The 20,737-nt window shown below is 33.5% G+C and overlaps 1 protein-coding gene across 4 annotated transcripts in view; it reads right to left on the reverse strand.

Annotated features, from left to right (window-relative positions):
- Positions 1–20,364, reverse strand: part of LOC128239074 (coiled-coil domain-containing protein 81-like) — a 33,488-nt gene extending 13,124 nt beyond the window's left edge. For 2 of the 4 annotated variants that reach the window (XM_052955521.1, XM_052955519.1), the window contains exons 1-10: positions 20,143–20,364; positions 17,515–17,576; positions 16,968–17,124; positions 15,537–15,793; positions 15,173–15,252; positions 14,383–14,400; positions 10,709–10,875; positions 7,960–8,070; positions 5,513–5,557; positions 2,739–2,907 (exon numbers count right to left, since the gene is read on the reverse strand). In XM_052955521.1, the coding sequence (XP_052811481.1) occupies positions 2,739–2,907; positions 5,513–5,557; positions 7,960–8,070; positions 10,709–10,875; positions 14,383–14,400; positions 15,173–15,252; positions 15,537–15,793; positions 16,968–17,124; positions 17,515–17,576; positions 20,143–20,224 (1,148 nt within the window). In that variant the 5' untranslated portion in view covers positions 20,225–20,364. The remainder of the gene's footprint in view (positions 1–2,738; positions 2,908–5,512; positions 5,558–7,959; positions 8,071–10,708; positions 10,876–14,382; positions 14,401–15,172; positions 15,253–15,536; positions 15,794–16,967; positions 17,125–17,514; positions 17,577–20,142) is intronic. The other 2 variants (XM_052955522.1, XM_052955523.1) reach the window with 2 other exon arrangements.
- Positions 20,365–20,737: the final 373 nt, after the last annotated feature.

The following is a 20,737-nucleotide window of genomic DNA, read 5'->3' on the forward strand; positions in this document are numbered from 1 at the left end:
GGTAAGTCACCAATGTGACCTGCTTTAAGTGCCCTATGCAACGCGTAGTAAGTCACCCATGTGACCTGCTTTAAGTGCCCTATGCAAGGCGTGGTAAGTCACCCATGTGTCCTGCTTTAAGTGCCCTATGCAACGCGTGGTAAGTCACCCATGTGACCTGCTTTAAGTGCCCTATGCAACATGTGGTAAGTCACCTATGTGACCTGCTTTAAGTGCCCTATGCAACATGTGGTAAGTCACCAATGTGACCTGCTTTAAGTGCCCTATGCAACGTGTGGTAAGTCACCTATGTGACCTGCTTTACGTGACCAATGCAACGTGTGGTAAGTCACCAATGTGACCTGCTTTAAGTGCCCTATGCATTGTGTGGTAAATCACTTATTTGACATGCTTTAAGTGTCCTATGCAACATGTGGTAAGTCCCCTATGTGACCTGCTTTAAGTGACCAATGCAACATGTGGTAAGTCACCTATGTGACCTGCTTTAAGTGACCAATGCAGCATGTGGTAAGTCACCTATGTGACCTGCTTTAAGTGACCAATGCAGCATGTGGTAAGTCACCTATGTGACCTGCTTTAAGTGACCAATGCAGCATGTGGTTAGTCACCTATGTGACCTGCTTTAAGTCACCAATGCAGCGTGTGGTAAGTCACCTATGATGAGATTTTTGTTTGGACTTGTTAGGGCAGCAGGAACAGTAGTAACTAGAAGGGGGTATGTATGTGTTCTGGCGATGGAGACCAATCACCCGAGGCTCTAACACACTGTAACACCCCAACATGTCATAAGGTTTAAACCTTAGAGGAGTATCATTTGTGTCAAATTGTGTGCCCTAGTAGACACACATTCTTTACAATCCTGTAATAGCCTTTCAGGAATGTAAATTTTAAACTTATCAATGTGCATAAGACTAAATGTCAAGATTAATAATTTGGTTAAATACGAAATGAGCATCACAAACTGAATTGAAAGTTTGTCTTTCAAAATCAAATAAACATTGCCAAAACTGACCTATAAAACAAGTAGTTTTGAAATAGACATTCTTACAACTTAGAAATATCAATTTGAAATATTGATCCCATTATATCTCAATTTAAAAAAAATAAAGCTAAGCCTAAAAGTCAGGTATAACAATTGCAGGAGAAAATGCCCAATTTTTCCCAATTTCTACGTGGAAAATGTAAACAATCCTCTGTCAAACTAGAAAAGGACATCTTTTTTAAGCATGGATATAGAACACACTGTTATATATTCTAAATATCTTTATTTTGATTAAACTTTGATTGTTAACATATTGTCAAAAAAAACCACACAATTGTTGGAATTCATATTTACTCCAAAACTGACCATATGACCATATAGTGACCCCTGTGTTCACTTTTTAAACATACCTGAGTGACCATATTGTCTGACAAACTAACAATGACAATATTCCTGACTAACTAACAATAAAGATATTCGTTATGATATTCATTATTTACGTTGTTCCATTTCCTACCAGAGAAAATTAAATCAAAATAACTATAAGGTGATTGCCGAAAAGAAATCACGGCTCGTCTATTTTCTCAGTCAATAAAGGGGAATAATTTGAGTCAACAAAACATTTCAGCCACAGTTACTGTTTATTTTTGCTTTACAAAACAATAAATTTGGTTTAAGATGTCTGTAGCCCAGCAACCAAAGGGATTGTTTAGTAAAGCAAAAAAAATAATATCTTACTAAGTGTCACAGCGAATGGCTGTATACTTGCCAGCACACATGTGCAAACTTCTTAATAACCAACGATGAAGTTAACGACGTTGTTATCTTTATAAAAGTTCTGAACAATCTGCCCAATAATTATTTTCGTTAAAAAACAGAGCTTAAAAGGGAACATCAAAACACAATACAAATTTCCTTTAATCTCTGGAATCGATGATCACTGCTCTTAATCTTGATTGATCTGGCCTTTGACAAGAGTTATAAAGAACTAACTAACAATGAAACCAAGTAACACATGAATGATTTAAGAAATATCAAAGAAACAGATTTGTCAGTGTACAGTATCCATAATTTTTGACAGAAAAACATTTTTGCAATTCGTGAATCACTTTCATACAAACCATTGGTCTTTTTGGATTAATTGTCATCAAAAAACTGATTAATATAATTGATATTTTAGAAATCAAGTAAATTTTAAAACAAATATGTCTCGGAAGAAAAATATTTTTAAAAGGAATGGAAGTGCTGGAACAATGTGACACAAAAAAATGTGAGATTTTTTTTTTCCTACTGAAATCCTATATTTGATAAGAGAGTAATAATAAATGACAACTGATAAGCCTTTTTGTACCGTAGTCTATAAGACGATTGTTTTGTGAAACAGGGTCCTGGTATAGTATTTTTAGTTCTGTAAAACATCTTTGTCATTAAGTATTTTTAGTTCTGTAAAACATCTTTGTCATTATATTCAAGAATATTGACTGATTGTCTTATCAACGGTTTATATTGTCAAAAAATTATTATTAAGATTATAAATATGCTTTTATTTTAATCTATTACGAGAACCAGCTTAAAAGCTGTACATACAAAATAATTTAAGTTCATTGTTAACGTTTTCAAAAAATTAATTGGTTTTGAAATCAGTGTATATCTTTTATGAAAATTTGATAATTAAAAAAGAAGATTAACAACAAAATCCTTGATAAGACTTATACATAAAACTTTAAGTAACTTTTTGATTAAAACATGCACTTACTCTCCGGGAGGTGGGCTTGGTTGCTGACTGGCAATGCTGGGCGCCGACTTGGGTGTATGGGCAGAGGGTACTAGGTCATCAAGGAGACTGACACCCGTAGCCATCGCCATTGGAGCTGCCATCCGCGAGCCCGCACGACTAGGCGGTATCGAGGCCCGCTTTAAGGGATCTAGAATAAATAACATTTTTCTTTTTAATTTCTTATATGATAAGGAAATTTAATGGTTATCACTGTAAATTAATATACATATTAACCATACAAAAAAGTTTTTTGTATTTATTAATATAGAAAAATGTGAAATCTAAATAAAGAGGAAATAAGTGCATAAATTTAAATAACTGTTTACGATGAGAGCAAAATGTTATTTAAATTCTGATGGATTTTTTTTCATGAAAAATGAAATATGGTAACTGATGAATGAAAATAATGTTAAAAAATCATATAATTATCTAAATGATGCAACATTTGCCATAAATGATAAAAGACAATGAAAATATCATCAACACTTATTTTATGTTTCATTAAACTCACCCCATGAATTACTTAATTCTAGGAAAGATCTCGACAAAGTGTTTAACTTAAGTCCCGTTATGGGCCGGTCCCGGTTGATCATGGGCAAATACAAACTCCCAAAATCTACACTCCCTCGACTTTTAGGCATTTTACCAATTTTTCTCTTAATCACAATAAGTTAAGTTCTGTTTTAATAACAGAAAATATTTTATTAATATAGCTCAATTACAATTTACATGAATTGGAATGAAAACAAAACTGAGCTAAACATCTTTAATTCCAAAATGTCAGTTTCATTCAAATTCAATGCTGTCATTTAAATGACTAACACCAAAAGAAACACATAACTTGAAACTTGCATGCAAAAAACACATTATTTAAGAACCCTTTTTTTTTAGAGTAAATATCCTTACAATAACACAGAATCAGTAATAAATATATTTCGAGAAAAAAGTTTCACAACTTAATGCTTTGAATTCAATTCACATTAATCACTGTATAACTGGAAATCATGAGCATTCGCCACATTGGTAAGAATGGAGAGAGACAGAGACAGACAGAGAGCATCAGCAGGACAGGTCCCTAGCAACCAGAAAACTGAGAGGGCACCTGCTAGCCGCTCCATAGCAACCAGTGAGAGGGAAAAATCAACTGCCGGCATTTTCCAACAGTGTGAAAATAATCGGATTATATATGGCTGCTCATTAAGCTTTCATTAGAACTAGACAATTAATGTTTTATGGTGTAACGGAAGGCCAGCTAGTGTAACCTACTGTCAACTTGGTCTAATTGAGGACACAAATGCTAGACTTGCTGTCCTTGGTTTTATTTGGTTAAAAAGAAATGAAAACAAGCATAGATCTATTGTTGAATTTGAACAAATACACAACAGGGACAGCTAAAAGATTTGGATGCCTCTGCTCCAAGGAACAAAAAAAGTTAGACCCCAAGAGCAGTATTGGGGGTTTTCTTACTTTTTAGTATAAAATGATGCAATCTCCTTGAACTCATACATATCTTCTACCAGATTGACATTAAAATTAACTTGGAAAAATATATTTATCCAAAAAAAGGAAAAAAAAGGGCAGGAGGAGGGAAGGGGATAGCCACGCTCCCCCCGCCCCCCCACCACCACAACCACCAACACAATCCCCCTTCGATTCATTGGTGCATAGAAAACTGCTAGGACAAGGTGACATCGGGACAGTCATGTCATTGGGTTTGAAATAATTCCAGAAAAATTCACAAACATTATCTTGAACCAATAAAATTTGAACAAATTCAGTTGTAGACCACTGCACAGAACAACTACACATTACACCATCATTAAATATTCATACAGTAAAGAGAATTAAGCAAGACATAAATTCAAAAGCCCGTTTATTATTTCACAGATATCTCATGAATCAATTGTTTCTGTTTCAGGCAATTAATAATTAAAGCCATCTGAGATATCGCATCAGAGAACAGAATCCCCAAAGGTAATTATTTTACAGTTTACTGAGGGTGTCACACTAAACAAACATTACAAACTAATGAAATATTTATGAAATATATTGTACAAGACTGCTGGTCGTCTTATCAGCCTATACAAAAAGCAACAAAGCAACGACAGGCTCATTGCATCCAGGAAAACGGGTGTGACAGCGAGACTAATGTCTGAATGGCGAGTCTGGATGCCATGATTAGGTTATTTAGGAATCAATAGCTAGATTAATGCCACACAACAGAGTAATACAGACTTAAGCAAGTGACAACAAAGAACGTGGAAACAAACATGTTGCTAGGAAAATTTATTATGACATGAAACGTAGTTTACTAATTTATCACCCAAAGACCAATAGTAAGCGGACAGACAAAGCACACAATACATAATTAAAGATTTTCAACACAAGAATTAACTTTGTTTGATGCTCTGCTTTTGTGTTAGTGAGAGTACCACCAGCGGGTGCCAATACTCGTCTATTTTCACAGTCCATCAAGGGGCGTAACTAGACATATATTTAAGCCAGGGTTATGATACTTAAGCTGCTTATCAAGTTAAATACTTATAATGTATAATTGTGTTTAATGATACTGGCCACATATTAACATATCTTTCACGATGACAAAAAGAGGCCGACATAAAGACGACGGCTATGACAATAGCATCACTTTTTCTCTCAGAAAACAGACAAGACCGAAAAAGACAAAGTTAGAAGCCAAGACATGATTGATTACTGCGATCACAGACGGGCTTACACCGAAACAGAGAACTTACAGTCTGGGAGGTCGGCCAGATCAGGCAGGAAACGGTAAGACAAAGCTACAAGAAATCACGGACACATCTTACAATGTTTGACTGTTTTAAGACAACACTTTACTATAATTATGCATATCGTTGTACAAGTTCTCCTGATTGATTCTTAAGATAGTAGTCTAGTGGTATAGGTGTCTGCCTCTTACCAAAGAAGTTGTGGGTGAGATCCCCACAAGGAGTACTTTCTCATAGCCTCTAAATATGGACCACAGTACTGGTTTCTACCCAAGAAATGGACTCAGGAATATTTCTTCTTTAAGCTATCATTTATAAATTTATAAACACAACTTAAATATTGGCATCTTTCCAATGCAATTAGGATGCTTTTCCATCTTTTTGATGTAAGAGAGTGAGTACCTGTTTGTTCTCTTGCTTTTCTCTGATTTCTATTGAGTCTTAGATACATACATGACTGTTCAAAACATTGTTAAAGTTAAGAATGTTGTTAACTGGATCATTCTTACTTTGAATTGTTTCTTACTCATGTTTCATGGACCCCCCCCCAAAAAAAGTCATGTGATCTGCAGTTTTTTTCACAAATATTGAGACAACTGATTCAACTGTGCTTGTTTTATCTTGTTATATATTATCACACAATAAAATATTTCACCTTTAATAGTTTACAACCATGCCATTAACAACGCTTTAAACTTTAACAATCGGCCAATATTGTATGCTCTTGATAAAACATGCCAAATTGTGACGATGTGATGACAACATCAATTGAAAACTGACAATAGTGAATAACATTCAAGTGTTCGTAATGTAATCATGAAATATGGGAAAAAATGAAACTTTTAAACATAACAGTGCAGCATCACGGGTGTTTCTTTTATAATATTACTTGTAATAAATAATTGTTCGATTAGTGCACTTGCTTCTCAATAAAGAAATCCAGGGGCTGTATTCAATAACCAACTTCTAAGATTAGAATCCAAGTGTTTTGATTGGACTGTAAAAATAACTGGCCAATGGACTGAATGGAATCACTGAGACGTGTCTTAGGACAAGGATAAGATTGATATTGAATACAGCCTGAGTTGTCTCTACATTATAAGGGCATACTCTTGCTTTACATCATGCCAACAAGAGTGATTAATATTTAGAGGATAATTGTTTGTTTCAGTGTAAAATCACTATCAATTTCACCAAAAGCTTCACTAATTTATTTAAAATTACCTTTTGTTGTTTACGAAGCAAAATTGATTGCCAAATTAACAGAAACAAACAATTTTGTTTTCATTATATGCCTAACAAATGATAAAAGCCAACAGTTTATGGAAGTCTTTCATAAAAGCTTGCCAAATAGCATACATGTCATTACATGTCATTGAAATTGCATTCCAGTTCTTGTGTGCACTGAGAGCGGACATGATAACGGGTTAAAATCTCAAAACACTGTTTGAAGCTCAGTGAATTTAATTTTTATTTCACTGAAAAGCATGTAATAGAATATTGTAATAACATGTTCACATTCTAAATTACATAACTTTAATTTCATGTTATTAAAATAAACACACCCTGATGCTGCTGATAAGCCCACGACTTAGCATGCAAACTTACTGAACTACTGGTACTAGATTGTAAGCTACAGCAAACAAAAAATGTAACTAAACATAAATGGGTCAGTACACATTAAACTTCGCGCAACAAAGTTATTCGCAATATTAAATGACTGTTACATCAAATTTCTTATGAATCTTCAATTTCTAATCGCTTGTGCTTTCCTTAATTCATGTCAACTATTTTTTTTTAGAGTGAAAATTTACACTTGAAATGAGTTTGATATTTAAGGCAGATGAAAAGTGGAAAATATATCATATTAATAAATGCAAAAAGACAATTTTGTAATAACTTATAACTGCTTATAACAAAATACCGAGAGTTTTCAAAATTTGTCTAACCCACCAACGTAGGTACATTTTGACTTATTTGATGATCAATAAAAAAAATGGTGGAAAATAAGATTTTGGTCTGGGTAAAGCTAAGACCAAACCAATCCATTGTTATGTTCCAGGGATGTTGGCCGAAAAAAATTAGCAAGCAACTTTTTTATCATTTTCAATTTTGCTTAAAAACAGGAGCAAGGCGAATCAGTTTATTCCAATAAAATAAATATTTAGAATGATAATCCTGAACAATCATATCATTCTAAGTGTGAGTTAAAGAAAAACCAACACAACATATTCATTTTATATATTTTTTTCAGTCTAAAAAATAGGAGCAGTCGCTTTTAAAAACAACTAAACCTAAAAATCCGTTATTTTCTGAAAAAAAGATGCCAAAAATCTTTAGAACAAAACATCAATTTGGTGTGACCTAACACTATTTTTTTTTTTAATTGTTTGTTAACTATTCTCCTCTAAATGTGCATGTACGAGCAAACGTCACAATACTTTTGTACATACCAGGTCTGGTATCAGCGTCCATATAAGAGGGGCCAGCCTGGGCCACGTCCTCAGCACCCATCTCGATATGCCTGACAGCGGCATCCGTGGCCATATCATCGATACCAGGCCCTGAAGACACAAACATTGACCTCAAAGAACCGAGTCTTCCATGACATGATCGAATAGGTCGGAGTCTGTTTCCGTCAACAGAAATTTTCCTAGTCACAGACCTTGGGTAATACCCAAACACACTCGACATTTCTGAAAAGCTGGAAGGTCCAGAATTAAACAGCTTTTTGACCATTTTGTCTTGTTCCTCACTTATAACTGTTAACACAACATTAATGTTCTGCTTTGGTATATGTTATAAATCTATTACCAGCATCTTTGCAGTGACAAAATTATTGGTTGCTATACTGTACAGCAAGTGGTGACACCTGCTATATTAGATTATAATAAACGCAATGGCGTCTAAGTAAAATGTCATTAACATGGCACTAGAAAACACATCATTTCTAACTTTAAACCAGAGTGCAATGATAAATGCTTTTTACATCTTTAAATATTGCACTTGAATCCAATTTCAATTTTGAAAATAATCAAAATTGTAAATTAAATTCATAGGGAAACAATAAAAATTAAGATTATTACAAAATAAGAGCCCTTGACGTTGAATATATGACCTTGACGATGCAGTAAAAATGATTTACTTTGGCATTTATTACCCCTGACTTAATTTAAAGAAAAGTTCAAACAAATTTATGCTTAGGCTTAACAAATAAAATCCTGCCCTACCCTTTCTTAGGCAACCAACCCTTAAAATGTTATTGCCAGCTTTTTTGTTGGTTATTTTTTATTTACTTTTTAGATACATTTTTGCAGTTTGGTACGTAGGAAATTAAGAAAAGACGCGTTAATGCACCCAGTAACCAAGAACAAATTGCAACAGTTTTAAGTGTGAAAATGAAAAAGATATATTGACGTTCCTATACTATATTTAAGGCCAATAAATCGGAAACTAACACTTTTTTTTAGACCTTATAAATGTTTATAAAGTGAAAATATAAATAATAATTTATGAGGTACTACTTTTATGGGGTAAGAGTCACAAATTTTAATCATGACCACACATTCTTTGTCTTCGATCAATATATTACATGTATGTACATATATTTACTTCCTGTCAATAGATACAGGACAGTAAATAGACCCTCGTAACAACCATAAATACATCATAACTTGTCTTCAATATATATCTATCTTGATGGCAACTCCGACAGATCAACAAAAGCCTGTGGAAGGTTCATTAGAACAAACCAAAAATAACAATAGCTCTTCAAATATATTCATTATCTTCAATATCTTTATTTTATCTTTTTCTAAGTTTGGTTAAGGCTGCTTTGTAATGGATTATCGTGTACAACTATGACATGGATATTGAGCATGTAAAAGCCCATCATAGCCATGGGCTGAAAATTTGTCATCGAAAAATTAATCTTTGTTAAAATAAAACTATTAAGTCAATAATATCAAACTCATTGCCATGCGCTGAATATTTGTAATAAAAAAATTCATTTCCGTTAAAATAAGAATATTAAGTCTGAAATATCGCAATTTAAATATACCGGTATATATATTTGGCATGCATAAGGACAATGTATTAAACTTGATTTTAAGAACAAACTAACAATTTTGCCAGATACCTATTTGCCATCCCTTTGTCTGGCTATGACAGACTTGGTTTAAACATATTTTATTATTGAAAGAAACATACAAAGTATGCAAGGTCATATATACAATATCAGATTATAGGATTGGACCGGAAATGGTAAACAACTTATGAAAGCCCTTTCCCCTGACTTGACCTCACAACACCAGACTTGAAAGATTAATTATTCAAATTTTTCGAAAAGCCTTCTTGTGCAAGGGAGTTATTGTTTCTTGCAAAAGTATAAGTTGTTATCTTTTAGTTAATTTTCACATTTAAATGATTTGATTGGTTTAAAGTAATTGTTGAATAAATATTGACCAATCAAAAATCATTTTAGCTAACTTTGACCAAACCAAAGAATTAACCAGTTTTATATATAATTTACTGCTGGACTTTTCTACAGTCAAAGTAAAAATGTCTACCTGCAATAATTGATTGTTTGATCATTACAATAAAGCTCTACAGCTTTTATTGAGCTATGGGAGATTTACAGTGTGATATTTATCTGTCCAATAGCAGTGGTCAATATAAGTCAAAGCGCGCAAACCTGGCAATGGTAAAATGCTTTCCGGGCTTGCTTAAATTTTGGGTTTTATACAGCAGGGCGTGTTCAAAATTGTAATGCCAAGCAGTTGTATATGAATTTTGGCTTGTTCATCCAAAAGACTGCTTTTGATGACTGCAATAGGTAAGAAAAAGGGACTGTTCAGGAAAATTTCATATGATGGCATGTCCAACATTGAGCTTTATTTTCTAGTACAATATTAGAGAGTTTTTGGCAATAGATTAACCCCCATATCATAATGGCAACCAGTGTAGGTGGAGCTTATTACCGTTCAATGCGGTTAAATTTAAGCGTAATTCATTTTAGTTATTGAAACTGGTCTTCTAGAACATGGAACAAAACAGTTACATCACAAAGAACCCTCAAAAGTGATCATGTATAATTATAATGATTGTGGTGTGGGTGCATTACCTATTTTGAAGATTTCTATTTTTAGGTTATAATTCAAGTGTAAGATAACCCCCCATTTTCAAATGTTTGGCTTTGCTTACCATCCATGCCGTCTGGGTTGCTCATATAGTTGACTGGTGGTTGGTTCGCTTCCTGTTCTCCCATGCCGTTGTCATAGTCCATGGGGACGCCACTGTCCTGGACCTCAGCCGCCTCTTCGAGGGGAGGTAATCCACCATTTACATGAGCAACATTGGTGTTTGATATCCTGGAAAAAGGAAATAGAAATCGGTTATTTAATTTGGTGACTTAAGCATTGGAATTTGATGGAGACGTAGACGTAATGACAAAACATACTTGATTGTCTTTTTCTGTGAAATTTGATGGGAATATGCTCATAAAATTATAATCTGCCCTTTAGCAAATGATATATATATAGACACTATACAACACTTATGTTACAAACAAGACATATATTTCATTATTATTTCTTTCTTAAAAAAATAAGGAAACTTTGTTTGTTTATCAGTACATACAAAGCCAGGAAATATGTTAAAACATATTTTTTACTATTTTATATAAGTTATATGGTCAATTCAGCAACCACTTTTCAAACTTATGACATGATATGAAAAGTTCATTCTGTTTCTCATGCATGCTTAGCTAAGAATCTACTGTATATAAAATTCTGATCACATGCTGTTTCAATGAAAAAACTTTTAACATTGAAACTTCGCTATAAAGAAGTACACAAGAAACTAAACACTTATAAAGACTGAGTTATGGGCCTTGCTACATAAATTATGTAAGTATTGTCACTGGTAACATATACACTAAGTTTCATGCAAACATCTTCATGGTCTTTGAGAATAATTATAAATGCCCGAGTTATGGGCCTTGATACATATATATACGGTATATATAAAATATTTCACTGGTAACGTGAACACCAAGTTTCACACAAATATCTTGATGATCTTTAAGAAATGAGCAACTAGGTTTAAGATGAAATTTTATGCCAACAACACACATGGCTACTGCTACATATATGAGTATTGTCATAGTAGCATGTACACTAAGTTTCATGCAAATATCTTGAAACGTCTTTGAGAAATGACCAAAAAAGTTTGAAATTTATACCAGCAACACACAATGCTAAAGACAAGCTACAAAACTCTAACACTGCAGAAGCAAACATGCAACTTGCAGCAAAATTGGCAAAATAATTAATCATAATATTTCTTATATAAAACCTAGCAAAGGCAGTACATTGTTCACAAACAATCTTAATTAAACATTTTAAAAGCTCCTTCCCAGTTTTTCAGTCAAGCAATTACATAAATGCCATGTTATGTTCATGCAAAAATACAAATTCTATAAAATTAAGAGTAGCAGTATCATCTGGTTTGTAGGTTCGAATTCTTCAATTTTCACGAAATTTTGTCAACACAGAAATTCGCTAAGGATTTCTCAATGTCAAAATTTGTTAACAAAATGTTTCTGTCAAAATGGAAACATATACCTAAATATTTTTACTTACTACAAGCAAAATTTAAGCAAAAAAATGACAGCAACCAAGATAACACTGACATTTATAGTTCCCATCAATTAAACATTTTTGGTTTCATCGAGTAATCCTCAGAAATGTTTGGATATTATTATTTAACCAAATTAGCAGTGAATTTGATTAAAATAACAGTAGTGTTAACAATGCATCAAGAAGGTTAAGGTTCTCAGGTAGTGGAATTATTATTTTATGATGATAAAAAATATATTCTAAATAATTTCAATACTTCATAAGTTATTAAGGCAGTGTTATCTTTCATTATCACAGTAAGCCCCAAAGCCTTGTTTGGGCGAACTATTATGACATGACTTGATTGTTTATACATGTACATGTAAATGAAAGCTTTGTGGCAAATAAGACTTATTTATAGTTATTGCTTTTTTTTGCTTTACTAGACTGTTAAGCAAAAGGGCCCGGCGCGAGCCCCCCTCCCTAAAATTGTCCAAATTTACATCAAAATTGGAGAAAAATGATAATATCAATAATCATACTCTCAAAATTCACCATTTTGGACAATAAATTTTAAAACAAATCTTGGGGGAGTAACCTCACACCCCCTGCCAACATTTTAAACTATTTAAATTTTGGTTCTGAGGGAGGGGGGGAAATCAAAAGGTTCCCCTTAGTTAACATCAATTCCTGGATCTGCCCCTGAAGGGCGCAGCCGAAAATGTCTCTATATTAGCCAGCACACATGCATGAACCACTGAATAAAACCAACATTATAATAAAGACTTAATGGCATTTGGTGGTCAATTATAAGTAAGTTTAATGACAACATTTAATGCTATAAGCCATGATAATCTGTATTACAGCACTATAATCTAAAATCTAAAATAACTTAAAGGGACTTGTTCATTTTGCGTACAGTCAAACATAGAAAAAATAAGTTTAAATGTAATGTGAACAAAATGCTTGTTTCAATGATAAAAGGTCTTTTTAAAATTTCAAATTTTTTAAAATAAGACAAAAAATACTCTCTTTTTTTGCCGAAAAGTGTTAGTAACGCCATTTAGGTTTTAAATTTAAAAGATCTTAGGCTTTGATTTATAATACTCTTTTCAAATGATTACTAGGTGTTTCTTCATTAAGTAAGTAACATATCTCAATTTCAACAAATTTAAAAAATATACATAGTCAGCATTAAATCTATGATAGAGTACCTTTAAATGTAAAATAACTGAAAAGTAGACCAGACTTAATATAATTTTATAGCTGTTTAAACAAAGCTAACAAGTATTGACCTTAAAGGGTGAAATCTATTGACTTAATGCTAGATATATCTACAGCTGTTGAGATCAAAAATAAACACTTTGTGTAAAAGCTATCTACTTTGTTTGTATTACTCTATGTGTTCTCTAAAAGTAGTAAATTAAATTCACAGTCAGATTAAGGCTGCTCTAAGTGGTCCTTAAGCTAAATATTTATTATCATAAGCAGTGTCTTTGAAACACTGATATACTTTTGTTCATGCATTGTACACTTTTTATTGAGAATTAGTACAAGTTTTTTTAGAATTTATCTAAAAAATATATTCAAATACACTGATTCCCCAGCTGTTATTCTGGCAATAGTAGACAAATGTGCATCAGAATAATTAATCAAGCCCCAATTTCTTGAAACTTTTTAAATCCCTTATAAAAATAGAATAAGATAGTCTCAGATTTTTTGTTTTTCAATAATTTGCGCAATATTAACTTCTTTAAAAGTGTTTAAACTTTAGACAGAAAAATTCTTTATGATAATCACAATTTACCATTTTTCAACTATCAAAATTCAATTAAAGTACGTATTTTGGCTAACTGAAATAAGCTACATGTACTTAAGCCTGTCATGCTTAAGAAGATTCCAGAAATTAAGGGGCCTGTTGCACAACTTTACAGGCTGCTGAAGTATCTTCTCCGTCTTATGCTTTTTGAAATACGCACGACAATTTTGTATGACCGAAGGACGGACAAGGTAAGTCTATATGCCCAAATACACCCAAAATGAGCGGGACATAAACACAACTAAAAATAACTTGTTTACAATACAGTCGAATATGGTGCTGCATTTATATGTACACTCAAAGAACTATATAGAATTTAGAAGACGTTTAATGAAATTAAGTATTCTCAACATGAATGAATCCAGTACCTAAGTAGCCAAGCACACCACGCATTAAACTACGAGTTCAAAACTAACAAAGTGAAACCATAGGTTATTTACCCTTTGTTGTAACTCTTTCTATTCATTGACAAGAAATAAAATTGTTTCAGAACAGTATGAAGATAGTAACATTTAACTATTTAAAAGCATATATCAAAGTAACTGGAAACATAAATTAAGAAAGCCTTCGATTTTGAAAAAAAATAATGACAAAATTAAAATTAATCAAGTTACAAATACATATATGCAAGTCAAAACTAATGTTAATGTGTAGATAGACTGAATATTAATATCCATTCTCAAAAGTATTTCCACAAATGATGAGATTGCCTTGCGATTTCCGTTTAGTTTTGGGTATATCAATTTCATACAAAGGCAAAATTACTAAATAGTTTGTTTGGTGTTATCAGACCGACTCACATAAATTCCCATATCGCTCAAGTTTTTAAGCCTTTTGGCGGGTCATTTTTTCTTTCTTTTATCATAACTGAATTTAGTTAGGAAGTGAAACATAAAACAGAAAAACCTACCTACCCAACCGTGAAAATGAGAGTTGGGTAAGACCAACATGGCCACATGTCTTAACTGATTTTGAGAGAAAAACAGATGTTTGAAATTTTGTGACCTCATGAAGAAGGCTTAAGAAATCAGGCAGCTAATTTCAAATCTTGAGGTCACACTTAAAAGTTAAAAATTTCATAATCAGAGTTCTTTTCCCCAATATGTGAAGGGGTAGGGCTCATTTCAGCTAACCCCAAGAACAACCCTGTTTATCAATAGCAAAATCATGGAATTGTGGAAATACTTTTGTCGCAGGGTGCAAAACACTGTATTAAGGAGATGGGCTTACCTGGGCAGTATGAGTGTGTTGGAACTCTGGGCCCGAGACAGGCACCGATCAGACATCACCGAGTCCACGGTTCCCGGACGCTGAAACACAATGGAATAAAGTTTGGCAAAGAGATGTTAAAAATGTTTACTTTTAACCATGCCGTAACAGATCCTAATAAACACTGTCAACTGGGCTAAATGTGCACATGAGACGTATTGAAACCTTCTAGAGCAAGGATCAAAAGTTATAATTGGTCCAATTGTATTACATACTGTTTGCTACAAGCCAAAATATCGCAAAATTCAAATTCATTACCATTATTTATTAATAACAAAACATTCAAAAATTAAAATTAACAATTTCGTGACATTAAAAACCTTACATTTTGCATGGAATCCAGCAGTTTTCCTGATCCATCCATCTGGTTTATAAAATCCTTATAGAACTTCATCTTGACTCGGGAGTCTCGGATGGCCAGCTTGCCGATACCACTAAATGAGAGCTCCACATTTCTCTTTGCCCCTATGGCTCTCTGAACAGCCCCGAGGATCTCGCGTACACAACTCTCCACTGTGTCACGGTCATATGGGCTTTCAAATGACATAGCAGCATAGTTCAACTGAACAACCGGTATCTGACCTGAAAACATACAAATTAAATTGTCAGATGCAACAATCAATGAAAATCATAAACAGAAAAAATACAAAACTAGAAATGTGTCCATAGGACACGGATGCCCCCACTTCGATTTTTTGTCACAGAAAATAAGCCATAATGATTATTCAGGATAATCTGCACATATAGGATAAGTTGAGTTGAGTTGGGTTTTACGGCATCGCAAGACTGTATAGGTTATATGGCGCCATTCAGGCAGGAAAAAACTTGTTGGATCCACATCTCATTTACATCGAGATGATATTTTTTAAGTATTGTTGGGAAATAAAGGGCCCTAACTCCTAAATGATTAAAGCGATTTCCATGGCTATCGAACTTGATCAAGATATTATGGTCACAATCATGTATGTAAAGTTTGGTGAGGATTGGACACATACTTTTCAAGAATTAGATTGGAAACATATATTTTTGAAGTATTTTTGGCAAAAAAGGGCCGTAACTCCTAAATGACTAAAGCGATTTCCATGACTATCGAACTTGATCAAGATATTATGGTCACAAACATGTGTTTAAAGTTTGGTGAGGATTGGACAAACGGTTTTCAAGAATTAGATCGGAAACAATCTTCGGGACGTACGTACGTACAGACAGACAGACGTACGTACGGACAAGGGCAACCCTATATGCCGCCACTTTGTGGGGGCATAATAAAACTTGAGCCATATATTTCAATATATCAGTGCTATCTTGTATAATATCCCCATTGTACTAAGGTACCGGTATGTTGCATAAAACTAATACAATAAACAAATTTTGGTTCATAATTGGAGAGCTTAACACAAGACAGTTGAAACTCCATATAAATATAGATGATGTTGTGACTGTCTTGTTATGAATCCTGGTATTAGTGTGCATGGTTAACACTGACAAGCCCCTGGCACATCAGTGAAGACAAATACGGTATTTATATGTCTAAAACATCAAACAATTGATTTCTACAGCTAGTCTACAGTGTATAGTCATCAAATTTGACCTTTGGGTGAACAAGCCTTTAATCTTACACCAGCACTTGGAATCATTTTTTTAACTAACCGTTCTATATATAATATAGAATTTGAGCAAGCCCGGAATGAAATTTAAAAGCACTTGCGGGTTGAACGACTACTGCAGTCTTTTAAGAAAACAGTTCATTAGATACCTGGGACATGGTGTTTCACATACTGGAGACCCTGGGATTGAGCAAGCTTCTCTGAGATGTTGAACACTGGACGTTGTATCAGTAAGAATTTGTTGTTTCCAATATCGAGTTTCTTCTGGGTGAAAGTAAAAGTTCCCAGGGACTGAATTTGGACACCCTGTAAATAAATAAACACATGTTTAATGGAACCATGTAATCTACTTAAAAATACAAATTTATACACAATTCAGTTACATAAGAGAATAAGAATGTGAGGAAGAAAATTGCAGGTTTCACTGGAATTATATTGTAAACCATTGCAATAGCACCATTTAGAATATTTAAGAAAACAGTTTACAACACTCAATGTTTATTTTTTCATGAGACGTTTATGATGTGACACTGCAGAGTGGCCATATTGCATTTGAGTGGAAAACGGACTTCTGTATTTTGTGATATGTATAACAGTATTGCATGTGAATTTATGATGGGAATATAATAAATACATACATGTTTGCAAACATTATGTCACAGTTAAAAAAGAAAAAAGATGTTTAAGATGCAATACCTTTTGCTGGCCCATCTGTTTCTCAACAAAGCTGGAGACACTTTCCCAAACAGCAGCAACATCTGGAAAGTATAAATGAAAAACTTATAATCGGTAACCTTTATGTGTTTTATTCACAATTTGGAAAGAGGTCAGGGACTTTGAGATAGGGGAAACATGCATTGCTTTGATTAAATTTATCCCAGACTTTATCAAGAATAAACTTTAAGAAATATTGTAAACAGAGAAAGATAAATGTTAATATTGGGTTTATTTCTTCAAGAAAACATCCCTTTTTTAACACAAAAACTTTTGCCAAGGACTTTCGATGCCATAATTCGTGCAAAGTTTTACTCATATTATCTTTTTTAAAAGAATTTCTTATTTTTTAGAAATGGCATTGGGTATGGGCCAAATTTCATCCCGAAATGGTTCAGAAAATAAACAATCTTACGTTAACCTAAAGATTGTGGCCAAAAAATATGAAATAATTTCTACATATGGTATAGCTTGGCATCTTCTTCACTGATCAAAGCTTCTGAATAAACTTTTCCTGTTTTTGTCGAAGCCACGACTGTGTCCATTCATTGCTGAATTAGCACATCATATCAGCTGTCAAAACTAGCACTGTAAGCCTTGCAATGGTTAAATGCTTATAAGGCTTGCTCAATGCCTCATGAGAACTGCCCGGTTAGCTCAGTCAGTAGAGCGTTGGACTGTTAATCGGACAACCCGGGTTTGATTCCCGGGCGGACCAGGTTACTTGTGTTGTGATTGGTAATGAAATCCTTTCTACGACCATTCGCACTGTACGACTGTCCCTTGCATGTACAGAAGTTGTCAGTTCCTTGCAGAAGTGAAGGCACCTAGTACTGGTTCACCTACCAGGATAGGTGTGCGGTGGTTGAACTGTCACTCTCGGACCCTTCAATGTGCTCACGCCGGGACCCAGAGTATAAACTACTAACACCACCTCATGAGAACCAATATGCCCTTGCATTTTTGCTAGTTCAATAAACTAAATCAGAAATAGCCTGTGATAAGATTTTTATATTGTTCAAAGTTAACTATATGATACTATTTTGCATATATTCGACCAAGAAAAATAAATTTAGGAGGAAAATGTGCCAAGTGTTGGATTCTCACCAATAACTTTTTAGCCATTTTTCTGCCTTTTTCTCACGACACTAAACAAGAAAGATTTACAAAAAAAGCAACATGATAACAAGACCAGATTTAGGGACATTACGGACCATCTTCGGAATCTTACGGACCATGATTTAAACATTTTTTTTTTAAATTAATCACTCATTAGTTTATAATTTGTTAATAAATACTTGAATATGAGTGCTCAGTATGACGTTATATCTTCCATAAAACTGAAAAATCCCGTGAAGTTCGAATAGATCTCAATATAAAATCTTGTGAAATTCCAAAAGGTGTTAAAGAACTATGCATTTATAACAATTATGTGAACAATAATGAACGAAATTTGAAAGATCGGCAGTTAAATCAGTTAAAAGCAACAGAAGAAATATTTTCCAAAACAGTTTATTTCCCAAAATAAATCGAGCAGAAGTATTTTCCAAAACAGTTTATTTACCAAAATAAATCGAGCATATATTAAATAAACAATATACATAATTATAGATATAACGTTGATTTTCGGCTCGAGTCGAGCGTTTTGGTGACGCCATCTTGCACTGAAACCAACCATTTGGTCACGTGGATTCCCCGCCTTGACTGAACCTTTCAATTAAAACAGTTGAAACGGAAAACAAACAAATATGACGATTCAAAGTTTATTTCAGAAAGCAATCGATCACATATGAAAACATTAATATTCACATTTACAATTATAGGATAAACACATATTTCGTTCATTATTATTCAAATTATTATAATATTTTATTAAAAATACATTGATGTTTAACATTGGAATTTCCTGGATTTTTCAGTTACATTAAAGATAATTTTCATACTGAGCACTAATATTCAAGTATTTATTAACAAATTTAAGACCAATGAGTGAATAAATTAAAAAAAAAATGTTTAAAAACATTATAAATGATGGTCCGTAAGTTTCTGAAGATGGTCCGTAATGTACCTAAATCTGGTCCGTTGTGTCCCTAAATCTGGTCCGTAGTGTCTGGTCCGTAATGTCCATGGTCTGTAGTGTCCGTGACCCCAAGAAAGAATGAGAGAAAAGAGTGTGCCCTGTGTAGGTTCAATATCTCAACCACCAGAACACCACAACTGGGCCATCTTAGCTGAAGAGGCAGCTACATGTAGTTCTCAACAATGCACATTAATTGCACATGGTGATTTTTGGCAGTATATATTGGAATTTATCCTTCATGTATATTATCACTGGAGTACTTAATCGGTGTTAGGAAAAAATGGAACAGGAATAAATGGAATGAGGGAATGAAATGCCTAAATGCAAAAACTTTTATAAGAATCTGAAGAGGGCACAAACAAGATGCCGCGCTGCATTGTCAGGTTTCTAAACTTTCAGTGGTAATGAGTGTGTCTGTGCTCATACTTTCCAAGCTTATATTGCAAATACCTGTCAACGTCTTTGCATTAGGTACCTCAGATTCAGTTGAGCTTATGTTACATTTCTAATTTGATCTGTAGGTCACTTACCATCTTCTGACAAATTATCACGTATTGTCGAATATTTGTTTTTCTTGGCTTCCGCCAATATGCCTTGCATAACGTCAGTCATCCTGACAAACGAACAGATTGTTTAAAAACACTAGAATTATTTATTTTGCCTTGAAATATGATCCCATCATGTCAAGAAAAACTAGCTTCTTAGAGAGAAAACAACGTTGCCAAGGGACGCGCTATTTCATTGGTTAATAGCATTTAAAGAGCTAGCCTTTATAACATTTGCAAGCCTTTCGAATAAAAAAATAATGCCTGAGACATATGTTCGAATTCTGTGTTTTAGTTATTGTGTGATACAAATAATAAAAAAATCATCCCTGTTTAACAGATAAAAGTGAAAATTAATACTTTTTAAATAATTTGGAACATTATAAAACTAATTTATGTGTTTGTGTTTTGTGGTTACATTATACTATTTTCAAGGATTACTCATTTAGTCATAACGTACAAGTTAATAAGATATAACTATATCGCTATTTTCTTCTTCTTCTTCCATATACTTAGCTGGGCTATTCAGCGTAAGGAGCTCAACGGGACTAGGCGTGGTTAAAATTCGCATAGTGACGTA

This window comes from Mya arenaria, chromosome 6, assembly GCF_026914265.1.
Source record: "Mya arenaria isolate MELC-2E11 chromosome 6, ASM2691426v1".
NCBI classification, from domain to species: Eukaryota; Metazoa; Mollusca; class Bivalvia; order Myida; family Myidae; genus Mya; species Mya arenaria.